A 12,092-nucleotide genomic window follows, 5' to 3' on the forward strand; every position below is an offset into this window, starting at 1 on the left:
TGACCTGCAGCCTTCATGTTAGTTTAGGCTATTTATATAAGCTCAGAGCTTCCTGACTGTATTTGTGTATCAAATATAAAGGCCTATGCAGGCCACGCGGACCCACAGACTAAATGGCTCTTGTATGTGGGGATTGTGGCTTTTTGGAAAAGGGTCTGAATCCACTGAGAAGTAGAGAGAGAAAAATGTGACTGACTGAACACTGGGATTCAGCACCCCACTACCAACCCTTACCTCTGCCCTGGTCAAGTTTTGTGGTTAGTTCTGTCTCCATGTGGAAAAGCTCAGCTTTCACACCCCAGTGGAAAGTCATCCTTAAGGTCAACGTTTAGAAGCATTGTGGGGGAGGCTCAGGCTCAAGTGAAGATGGAGATGAAATTCCCTGTAGTTCCCCCCACAAATCAGAATTAGGGGTTTTGTTGTAGCAGTTTGAGGAAACCTAGAAGACAGTGGATTATCAAGGTACCTGAATGGCAACTGCCTGTTCTTTCCCTCTTGGTCAGTAGATAACACCAAGGTTTTTAGGCCAAGTGCTGATCTTTAGTCCTGGATTCACTGTGCATTGATTGGGATGGAATGTGATTGTTTCGTTCAGGCTATGGTATCCTGCCAGATGCTATCAGAGCTGGAAGAGGTTATCCAGTATAAACTTGTACCAGAACGACGCGAGATCATCCGCCAGATATGGTGGGAGAGACTGCAGGTAAATCTACCAGAGACTGCTATAAACCTCTGTATACCTCCTGCCGATGGCACAGATGCTCAGGCAGTGCGCACCCACAGCTCCCATTGATGTCTGTTAGAGTTGTGAGTGCTCAGCACTTCTGACAATCAGGCTCTGTGTCCCCCCACAGCATAACAATCTGCTCTCTCTCTTCTTTACAGACGTGTCCTCAGCATGTATTTAATGCCTCTGGCCACCGCCATGGTGTATGTGCTCATTTTAAAGCCTGGCACAGGATCTTTCAAATTTGCCTGCTCCAAAGCAGGTTCTAAAGAGATCTGAGTGGAGTAGAGGTTTTAGTGAAACCTGCAGGGCTGCTTGTACAAACTTTCTGTCTAGCTTTCAGGTGCTAGAATATTACACTTCTCCACTCGTCTTCTTTCATTTTCATGTTTGCATGTTAAATATAAATGAATATTCTGTTTATGCCACATGATGGAATGATTGGGATGAGTAATACTGAGAAAAAAGACGCTGCATCAGTGTGCAAAGAGTCATAGAAATGTCCTGTACGCAGTGGTGTTGCAGCCGTGTTGGTCCCAGTATGTTAGATAGACAAGGTGAAGTGAGGTAATATCCGTTGCTGGGATATTACCTCACTCACCTTGTCTTGCTAATAGAAATTTCCTAGCATTTTAGGTCACCTTATCCACCCCACCTGGGCAGTGCAGGATTGTTCCTCTATTATTCTCCACTGATTTGTCCTGTCCACCTTTTTAAGTGCCCCAAGCAAGGGAACTTTCGCCAGTTCCACTGGAAAGCTAATGCGTCTTTTGCCTAGAGAGCATAAGCCCAAGACACGTGCCAGGACTTAAGACCACCTAAATATTTTGAGTGGGTATCCTTTCTGGAGGGAGCTTTTCTGTGAGAGGGTGGGCCTGTACATGAAGTAACACATACAGTACCTTCTAGCATGTCCAGAGAGATGTTCCTCTCAGGGGGGGAAATTATAGTCAGAATGAAGTGTATAAACTGCACTGGACTTCAGTGTTCCATCTGGAGGGAGAATTCTCACTGCTATATGGGCCCCCACACTGAAGGGTGTTTACCTGTTGCTACTGTGAACATTTCAACTATTTAGGGAGCTGTGACAACGCTTTTTGCTTCCAAACTGCATTCTTGTCTGGAAAAGCTGAGAACATTCCTCTGGAGAGGAGAGGCTGAGTGTGATGGGGAGAGTAATGTCTATGAGTAAAGCTGTTTATGGTCCTGAGAACAGTACATACAGTTCTTGTACATTTTATTGTGTCTTAGTAATAATTATAAAATGCCTGTTAGATGATTTGGTGGAAGGTTGATTTGGGCATTAGGGAGGGCTGCAAGGAACAGGCTTTTCTGTCTAATTTGCGTGCACCCAGTTTTGAAAAGTCAGTGGGGTACTTAGCTATTTAATCAGAGATGAGAAGACTTTCTTTTTTCCCTTGGTATGAGATTTTCCCTTCAAGATCACATGCTGATTGAGCATTTGACTTGCCTGCAAAGAAGCAGATTTGTGTTGCTGCTTCCAGATAGAATCCCTTGCTGTTACAAAATTTGTGCTTGTCTCCAGTGGGCACAGTCTACCATAGATCTCTGGGATGGATTAAGTCTAAGTCAGTCCTGCATCCATCTAAACTTCAGAGGCCTCATAAAGACTTAGAGGCCTCTTAAAGCTTATCTATCCCACCCTTAAGAACTTGATCAACCCAGTCAGCCCAAGCCCCAGTGGGTGGCCAGTGCACTGCCACCCGCAGTTTTGCATCTGAGGCTTGGTCTACACTACAGAGTTAGGTCGGTGTAAGTGTCTACAGTGCAACGTTGCTCCCACCGATGTAAGTCACCCACGAGGCCAACCTAATAACTCCACCGCCACAAGAGGCATAGTGCGTAGGTCGATGTAGTTAGTGCAACACAGTGCATTACTTACGTCACCTGGTGGCTGTCAGCCTCGTGCAGGGCTCAGCTAGAGGTCCCCTTCTCACCACCCTGGGGCTCACAGCTAGAGCCTGGCAGCCCCAGGGCAAGAAGGCTCCAACTGTGAGCTGACAGAGGGAACAAAGTATGGACATGAACCACTGTGGTGGCTGTACTTGGACCTAATTTAGGTCACCTTAATTTTGTAGTGTAGACAAGACCTAACTCTCTGGACGCATCCATGCACCCTTCAACTTCAGGGCCAGATCCTGTCTTATCTGCTCTGTTGGACTTGAAGCTATTGTGGCACTCAGCACAGGTAGACAGTAACCAGACAACGCCTGCTTTAGCAGTTGGCAATGCAATTTCTGGCAGAGTGTCGTCAAAATCACTTCAGCGTCTGTAAAAAAAAAAAAAAAAAAAAAAAAAAAAAAAAAAACCCAGCAACAAGTAGGGGAAGGAAAAGGTCAATAACAAAAATATCTCTTTGCAGCTTTCAGAACTTTTTTGTTTTTGTACCTTCTCATGTTGGAACTAGTCACTGTTGAAACCAAAAATAAAGTTTGAAGCTGGGTTCGGAAACGTTGTGAAATCCTTGCCTTGTTGTTTTGACAGTGCAGAAGTAACAGCTCTGCTTTTGGATCTGCTTCTACTGTAAAAGGTCTCTCCTTTTTCCATTAGAGAATGTCATTAGACTTGGAGCAATCAGCTGGCATCTAATGAGGTTGACTATTGAGTATGAGACCCAGGGACTTATCCTCATTCACACATAGCCGTTAAGAATGCAGCCAATTAGTGCCAGGTGTCTGTCTGCTGTGAAATATGGGTACAGCAGTCATTCTAATCTTGGGGACAGGCTCTTCAGGTCTTTGGTTATGGAGGAATGGTCCCTGTGGAAAAGAGAACATTAATAGGTTCTGTCTGCACTTCTTTTCCCAGGGCTGCCAGCGGATTGTAGAGGACTGGCAGAGAATACTTATGGTCCGGTCTCTCGTTGTCAACCCTCACGAGGACATGAGAACTTGGCTCAAGTATGCCAGCTTATGTGGCAAGAGTGGGAGACTGGTGAGTCGGAAGTCTGTGGGAAACCACTGTCATCAGGGGACAAATAGTCATCCTAAGAGAGACTTACAGCCAAGTTCTGTTCCCATGCTGGGTCTGAAAACTTTAATGTAATAGTGTTAGTATTAGTAACATGTGGCTCCTACATTGCACTTTCAGTCCTATCTAAATAGTTATGTTAGTATCCTTGTTACGCTCCTAGTTTGGGCAGTAACCTCAATACTATTTATTACCAAAAAGAAACACAAACCACAAAGAATTCCCGCTCTTTATTGGCTACTGACTTGAAAACATAACATCTAGGGCCAGGAGAAAATATATGGTCTGTTGTGGGGATGGGGCGGTTATCCTTGTAAATACAGGAAATAGTAATCCGGATGCTGGAGTGTGTATCTCTCCATAACCCTCAATACAGATAACAGCGGTACCATTTCTCTCTTATGTTTTACCAAACCACATCCTTCTCCCCTATGTATTGATACAGTTGCTTACTACTTTCTGACAACTTGTTCCATGTCCCAGGTGGCCTTTGAGCACAGAAGCTTGTTCTAAATTGCTTCAGAGCCACTGTTCTCTGCCGCAATCCATAACCTCTAGTTTGACAGTTATTGTAAACTGGGTTCTGTGCTGAGACTGTCGGTGTAAATCATGAAATACTAACACCAGGTACGGGGAGAGACTGTGTGACCAGGGGATACTTCTCCACAGTGACCATGCAGAATTGTTAAATCAGACGTTATATATTGTGACAGGGTTGGGCCAGATGGCTATAGGAGAATAATAGAAGGCAGATATATAATCCCCAGGCTAAATAGGTCCCTTTTCCCTGGGTAAGGTAACAGGGAAGGTTCCAGAACAATCAGGAACCTTCTGGAGACAATTAAGACAGGCTGATTAGAACACCTGCAGCCAATCAAGAACCTGCTAGAATCAATTAAGGCAGGCTAATCAGGGCACCTGGGTTTTGAAAAGGAGCTCACTTCAGTTTGTGGTGTGCGTGTGAGGAGCTGAGAGTGAGAACGTGGACTGTTGGAGGACTGAGGTGTACAAGCATCATCAGACACCAGGAGGAGTCGACCTGGACTGTGAATTCAGAAAAACAGCCAAGCTGAGGGCTGCCGTGAAGCTCCAAGGCAAGCAAATCCACCAATAAGCGCAAGACCCACGAAGGTAGAGCAGAAACTTTGTCACAATATATGAAACTCACATGGGCATACCGTGGAAGTGTAGCCTTGCACATGTTCCAGGGCACAGCTGCATTTTCTGCATGATGTGACCTGCCTATGTCTGCCTTAGTACAGAGAAGCAATGTCACTTTAAGTGGTTGTCATTAGAGACTGTTATGAACAAGGGCGTGTGGAGGTGAAAGCAAGTTTGTTGTAACCTGGTTTTTGATTTGTCATTCTTTCAAGGCTTTGGCCCACAAGACGCTTGTACTGCTCCTGGGAGTAGACCCATCTCGACAGCTGGATCACCCGTTGCCAACTGTTCATCCCCAAGTGACGTATGCCTACATGAAACACATGTGGAAGAGTGCCCGCAAGGTACGTGTTCTTATTTAGAGCCTCAGAATCCTTTCCACTCACCACAAGCGGCCCCGGACTCTTGGTCTGTCAGTCACACACGTACCCCCATGGTAAGGGCCAGTAAAAAAAAACAAGAAAAATGGTTGCAGCCTCAATAAAGAAAAGGCAAAATAGATTTTTGTGATGGGTGTGGATTAAAACATTCAACAGATGAAAACATCCAACCAAGAGACAGCTGGAAAGTACCGAGGGCTTTGTCAGGAGAATAACTTGGTTGTGAGGAGCCTGGGATGAATGTTCTAACGTTGCAACAGAGAGAGTTTACATACTCAAATCCAGTAAGCTCTAGACTGGATGACTTATCTTATTTTAATATACATTAAAGCCTCTGTTTATTCTCAAATGTTCTACCACGTCTTTTTCATTTTTTCTGTCTTTGGGCTTGCCAGCTCTGGGACTGTGCCATTTGCAAGCACTTAGTCTCACCATCCTTCCGTTAAATGTAAAAAGCAGAAGGAGCTGCCTATGTGTAGAACAGAGTGCAACTCACTTTTGCACCAGAGCGGTCTCCTACTCTATTCAATAAATGCCATGAGGTATCTCCATGGTATCATTCTCGGTCATACCTCCAGGTATGTCTCATCTCCACTGACTGCCTATGTAAGGGAAAGGGGACCTCTGATTAATGCTTTCAAGTCTTCTACTTGATCTGTGATGGCGAAAGAAGGTGCTTGGTAGGCACGGTGTGAGGGACAGTTGTAGAGAGCAGCATGAAAGAAGGTGTGCAGAGAGTAAAAGAAGCAGCTAGAGAAAGGATTGTGTGGCGTATGAAAGAGGGCATGAGCAGACAGGAAGAAGCTGAGACAAGATTACGCAGGGTCATGAGAGCAAGGCGCTTCAGTATGACACAATAGAAGAAGACAGTGAAGACTGAAGGAGAGGGAGGACAGGGTCAGAGACACCCCGTCCAATACCTGAACTGTTCTCTCTCTTTATTGCATTATATAGCTTCTTTGGTGCAGGGGCTATGCCTCTCTGTTTCTAGTTTGTAAAGCTCTGTGTATATTTATAGTGCTGTGTAAGCAATACCCCATCCCAAGAACAGTATTCGAATTGCATGTAAGTTTCAGCATTGGTTGTGAGCTCTGTTCTGTTTGGAGACATAGACCCATGACTGTTAAATAGGCTCTTTGCACACCTTTAAATGTAAGTGCTTGATTTTTGAAATGCAGGCTAGCGCTGCAGCACTGTCCTAGCAGAAGCCAGATTACAATGTGACAGGGACTGCAATCTAGAAAATTTGGATGCCTGTGTTTATCTGGACAAAACACTGAAAATGTGGGAACATTCTTGTATTGCTGGGGGATGGACTAACTGATCAAATGGTGGTGGTTGTTTTTTTATTATGAATCTATGAAATAGAACACATGCAGACATATGGCTGTTTGTAGAATGTTACGTGGCCAGGCATGTAACCTCGATGTGGCTGTATGACTTTTAGTGCAGCTCTGTAGTCGTAGAAGGCTGAGTTTTCTCCTGCCACACTCAGGTTTGGAATAAGTCATAACTTGCCTGAAACTTGCTCTGTTGTTAGCTGTCTGCTTCTAACTTGACGCTTCCCAAATCCACTGAAAGACAAAATGAGGTCTAGATGGTGACCTTCCACTCAGCACCTATAGACTAATATTAGCTTTTCTCTGAGAGGGGGTGTAGTGAGAGAATAAACCCCACAAAACCTCTCCTAGCAAAGACTTTTGCCAGCCACTGCAGGCCAAAGAGATTCCTCCCACTACAAAACTGCACATTGATTTATAAATCCACGTGTTTAAATAAACTGCTCACTTTGATACTCTGGAGTACATTGCCTCAGAATTCATGTCAATTGAAACAGAAGAGTTTTATTCTATATGGTGACCAGGGGAAGCAGATTGCCAGGCATGGGTAGTAATGGGAGGTGGGAGCATCAGATTTTTAAAAGTATGTCTTCACCCATTTTAGATAAACCTTAATTACATTCAGCCGAAGAGTACTACCATTTTACTGGCAGATACTTGATGGGGATGGGTATCTTATTAGCCACATAAAGATCCCTCTGCTCTCCCTGTGTTCGGATTAGCAGCATGACAATTTTCCAGGTTCTGCCTCTCAGTTAAAACCCTTTTTCCTGATGGTTGATTGAATTCAGCATGCTGTAAAGTAAGGTTGACATTTGCACTGAGCTGATGAGTCATTCCAATTCAGGTGGCTCCTGTCTCACCCTCTTAAATAGCTCCGTTAATGAGAAAAATGCTCATTCCCATAGACAGAAGAGAAACAAATTGGCCTCTTAATAGCCCATTGTGCAGTTCCTGACCTGAAGAGACCTTTTAGATTTCAAGGGCTTTAGGTTTAATTGCTTCCAGTGGAGCGCAGATACCCCTTTTGACTTTTAACTTCAATTTTTCCTATTTTTAATTTTTTTTCATTGAGTTGAAAGTATTTTTTCCCAAATCTTGCTATCAGGAGTTGCTTCTGCACTAAACTCTCTTTAACCCTTCAGCAAAAGAGCCATATGCTGTTCCATGAGGCTTCCAAAACAACCTGCAGACAAGTCTGGACCTTTCAACTAGTTAAAGATCTACAATACTTCAGGACTGGCACTATGAGCCAGGCCTGGAGTCTAAGGGGAGAACAGGGAAGCCCAAGAAGCTGTGAGTTTCCTTAGGCAGTTTTCCCTCAAACCAGTTTTCTCAAGCAAAGTGTGTTTTAGATGGGCTTCCCGTAATCTCTGGTACCATCAATCTGCTTGCCATTCTGACATATTTACAGATTACAAAATCCCTCCTAAATTTGGTGGGCCACCAGATTACGTAAGAATGTGTGCTCTGCATTAGCCACCTCTTTGCTTCCAAGTGAATTTCAAGGTGCTGGTTACATTCATTGACGTCCTGGATAATCTGGGATTTGCCCCAATGTCCTATGGCAAATCAGTGGAGAGGCTTTTGTTCAGTTCCTAAAATCAAATTTTCCAGGCCCAGCAGTAGACCCTTCTCAGTTGAAGGTTCTCATTTGTAGAGTTGACTTTTTCAGGTCGCCAGAGTCAGGGTTTGTTGGCCTTAACAACATAGTGCTAGGGCATGTCTCTACAGCCAGGCTTTTGGCTGAATGTGTGAGATGAAGGTGAGTCCCCTGAAGTTAAGTCCTGAGTAGCAGTTCAGTTGCCAAATTTGTGAGGTGGCGATTCAAGGTTCATGCATGCTAAAGACTGATAGGTGCCATGAAAGAATATAGAATAAATCCATTTATACATCCATCATATAAAGCAAAGTTACTCCATATGGGTGTAAATGGTTAGAGGGCATTGAGGGGAAAATGAAGATCTGCTTTGGCTCCCATTAATACCTTTATTTCTAATGGATAGCCTTCTCCCTTGTGAAGCTGTATTTAACTCATACTTTCATACTGTCGACATCCGATTGCAGATCGATGCCTTCCAGCATATGCAGCACTTTGTGCAGACAATGCAGCAACAAGCACAGCATGCCATCGCAACCGAAGACCAGCAGCACAAGCAGGAACTCCACAAACTCATGGCACGGTTAGTACCGTGTCCTTTGAGGTCCAGTTCCTGGTTATTGCCACCAGCACAGATTCTGAGGTTGCAGAATCCTTGCAGAAAATACAAGAACAGCAATTCCACTTAGAATGGGGAGGGCCAGAGTTGTCTTCATTTTGCCGATAGAGGCCAGTTGTGTTATGTCACATGCCTGTCCAGTGTGTAATTCCAGCAGCTAAACCTTCTGCGAATTCAGAGGCTCTGCTGAATGACAGAGGTTAATGACACTGAGACACCATTTAAGCAAGCTTGTGTTTGTCTCAGGCAGCTGGTTGTATATTTCCTGCAGTGTGGCTGATTGATTGAAGAAGCCAGAGGTCCCAGCATGACTAATTCTTTGTTTTTGGGGGGTTCCAATCAGCAGTAAAGAAACACTTTCCACATGGCTGACTCAGCCTGGCCGCATCCAAGCTTTTGGCAGCTCAGGCACTCGGTGCAGCTGTGCTTCTGACTACTGGGTGCCCAGCTTGAGGTAGCCTCTTAAAAAATAGTGTTACGTTAAAAATACATCTAGTAAAAATGTCAGTTTCCCTTCTGAGTTCTTGGGGCCTGGAGATTCTATCATTTCCTGTCCGAGTAAGAAACTGAATGATCAAAAGATGATGATGTTTTACTGCTGAAGGGAACTTTAAAAAGGACCTGTATTTTTTCTTAACTGTATCTTTTTTCCAGAATGAGAGGTCTATAACAGCCATTCTCTTCCTAGACCACCTGTCACGATCTAGCTTGAAAGGCAAGTGCTGATGAGTTCAGCACTGAATTTTCCCTGTGTAACACTCACTGAAAATCGAAAGCGGTAGAAAGGACTCGGCTGCATTACTGTGACACTTAAAGCTTCCCGAGGGACCTAAGCATTAAACCTTTCAGAGCATCCCTCCTTTTGCAATGAATATATTTTAGTTCCTGTCCTCAGGGCAGGAGTGAACAGTGATTCTTGGCTCTGGCCAAGACCAGTCTCAATGCCCCCTAGTGACTGGTTTTCATAGTGCTTTCCTTCAGGGCCTGCTGGCGGTGGGTGGGTTATGTGATGCTTGTATCTGCGGCCATTCAGTACATTATGTCAGGCACCTCATATGGTGACAGTGTCCCCTGTATTGCGAGTTTCATATGAGGATTTCAGAACATTTTATGAACATTAATTAAGCCTCCTGATGCCCCTGTGGACACTTGCTAGCTTCATCGTATAACTGGGTATACTAAGGTGCAGAGAGTTCGTGTCTTGGCCAGAATCAAAGCAAGTTAGTGGCTGAGTTTAGAAACAGAACCTTTGGAGTCTTGACCCTTGTGAGCTACTTAACTACAGTGTAGCTCTTCCCCATCAGTGTTTAACGGTGGCTTATCGAATGGGTTTCCAGATTATTCTTTTCAGAGCTTGGACTAGAATTCTGCATTTTAAACCGACAGTCTGATTTCTTAGTGCTTGTTCTGTTTTAGGGTTAATCATTTCCCTGGCTTTTTCAGGTGTTTCCTGAAACTGGGAGAGTGGCAGCTTAATCTGCAAGGCATCAATGAGAGCACTATCCCCAAAGTCCTGCAGTACTACAGTGCCTCAACTGAGCACGACCGCAACTGGTACAAGGTAGCCATGGAGAGAACTCATTACTAAACTGCGGAGGCAATATAACGAGCGCTGTATCCCAAAATACAGCGCAATGCAATACAACATTGTGCGGCCCATATAACCTTCTGCCCTGTTAAAATAGCTTAGACACTGGTATATCACTGACCCCAGTGTAAGTGACCCTGCAGCTCAGGTCAAAATGCAACTGCTGATGTTTGCAGACCAGTGGAACGGGACTGCAGTTCAACCCATGCTGTCACATTTGGGATCTTCTCTCTTGTGGGTTAATTATGGCTCCTTAGGTAAACGACGGAAATTAATCTATGGGGAAGTGTTTAAACTTGCTCCACAAAGTGTTGTAATTCTATAGGATTTCCACTGTGAAGCCAGAAGCTCCTTTGGGGAGCTTTGAGGAGTTCCTATACATTTGAGACCAGATAGCCCCTTGGGCAGCCTGCTCCTCAGCACCTACCCTTCTGTCTCTCCCTCATTGTCCTCTCCTTATATTTCATTTCCTCATACTTCCCCTTGTCTTGAATTTTAGCTCTTCAGTTTGATCTTTGATGAGGTGGGGAATGGGGCATGATTTAATTCTGCTGCAGCAGGGATCCTTTAATCACTAGAAAGTGGGGCCTGCGTAGAGGCTTCATCGTTTGGGGGATTCCTATTGATATTCTGCTCTCCCATCGTCAGGCCTGGCACGCTTGGGCAGTGATGAACTTTGAGGCTGTGCTTCACTACAAGCATCAGAACCAGGCCAGAGATGAGAAGAAGAAGCTGCGTCATGTCAGTGGAACCAGCATCACCAGTGCCAACACGGAGGGCAGCAACAGCGACAGCGAGGCAGAGAGCACAGAGAACAGTCCCCTTCCATCTCCTGTGCAAAAGAAAGTCACGGAGGTACGGCCCTCCCTGCCTGCCTGCTGGGGATGAGTGGCACCACTTGATGGGTGCATTGTTTCAAAGAAATATCAAGCAACTTTCCTGTCTGGGAAGTCTCTAATGACACACATCATAGGAGGTATAATTTGAAGCACACATTATAGGACCTTTGACACACATTATAGGAAGTATAATTTGAAGCAGAAAGTTTTAGTTCTTCTTCGTGTTTTATAATTTTTGCCCATAAATTCAAGTATAATAAGAATCCTAGCTGCTGTTGCACTGCAGTGGAGGTGGTGAGGAAAGAACATGGGGAACTACATCCTTCACCCTCAGATGCTTTTGTAGAACTAAGGCAGCTATTTTCATTCCCACAGGATTTGTCCAAGACCCTCTTGCTGTATACAGTCCCTGCTGTCCAGGGTTTCTTCCGCTCTATCTCTCTGTCTCGAGGCAACAATCTACAGGATACTCTCAGGTACTTAGTAAAGCACATACCAAACAAAATCAAGCTGCTAGTGATATCCAGAACTCACTCGCTTTAGGACTCCCTGTAACATGTTCCTGCTCTCTTCACGTACAGCTAAACAAGATGAAGACTGAACATTCAGTCCAAGCTTGTTTATAACCACATGCTCTTGGTTGGGGGGAAGAAGAGACTGCTGTGGGTTCTGAAAACAAGACACTGGAATGTCCTGTTTTTTTCTTTCTTCAGGGTTCTTACTCTATGGTTTGACTATGGTCACTGGCCTGATGTCAATGAAGCTCTGGTTGAAGGGGTCAAGGCAATCCAAATAGACACCTGGCTGCAGGTAAGGCGTGGGAGGGGTTGGGGTAGATTCCACTTCT

General features: G+C 44.7%; 1 protein-coding gene across 5 annotated transcripts in view; it reads left to right on the plus strand.

Annotated features, from left to right (window-relative positions):
* Positions 1-12,092, plus strand: part of MTOR (mechanistic target of rapamycin kinase) — a 104,620-nt gene that overhangs the window by 76,707 nt on the left and 15,821 nt on the right. For all 5 annotated transcript variants that reach the window (XM_077837599.1, XM_077837600.1, XM_077837601.1 and 2 more), the window contains 8 exons: positions 596-703; positions 3,557-3,682; positions 5,092-5,223; positions 8,667-8,782; positions 10,262-10,379; positions 11,055-11,261; positions 11,621-11,721; positions 11,959-12,055. In XM_077837599.1, the coding sequence (XP_077693725.1) occupies positions 596-703; positions 3,557-3,682; positions 5,092-5,223; positions 8,667-8,782; positions 10,262-10,379; positions 11,055-11,261; positions 11,621-11,721; positions 11,959-12,055 (1,005 nt within the window). The remainder of the gene's footprint in view (positions 1-595; positions 704-3,556; positions 3,683-5,091; positions 5,224-8,666; positions 8,783-10,261; positions 10,380-11,054; positions 11,262-11,620; positions 11,722-11,958; positions 12,056-12,092) is intronic.

Source organism: Eretmochelys imbricata, chromosome 18, assembly GCF_965152235.1.
Source record: "Eretmochelys imbricata isolate rEreImb1 chromosome 18, rEreImb1.hap1, whole genome shotgun sequence".
Lineage (NCBI taxonomy): Eukaryota > Metazoa > Chordata > Testudines > Cheloniidae > Eretmochelys > Eretmochelys imbricata.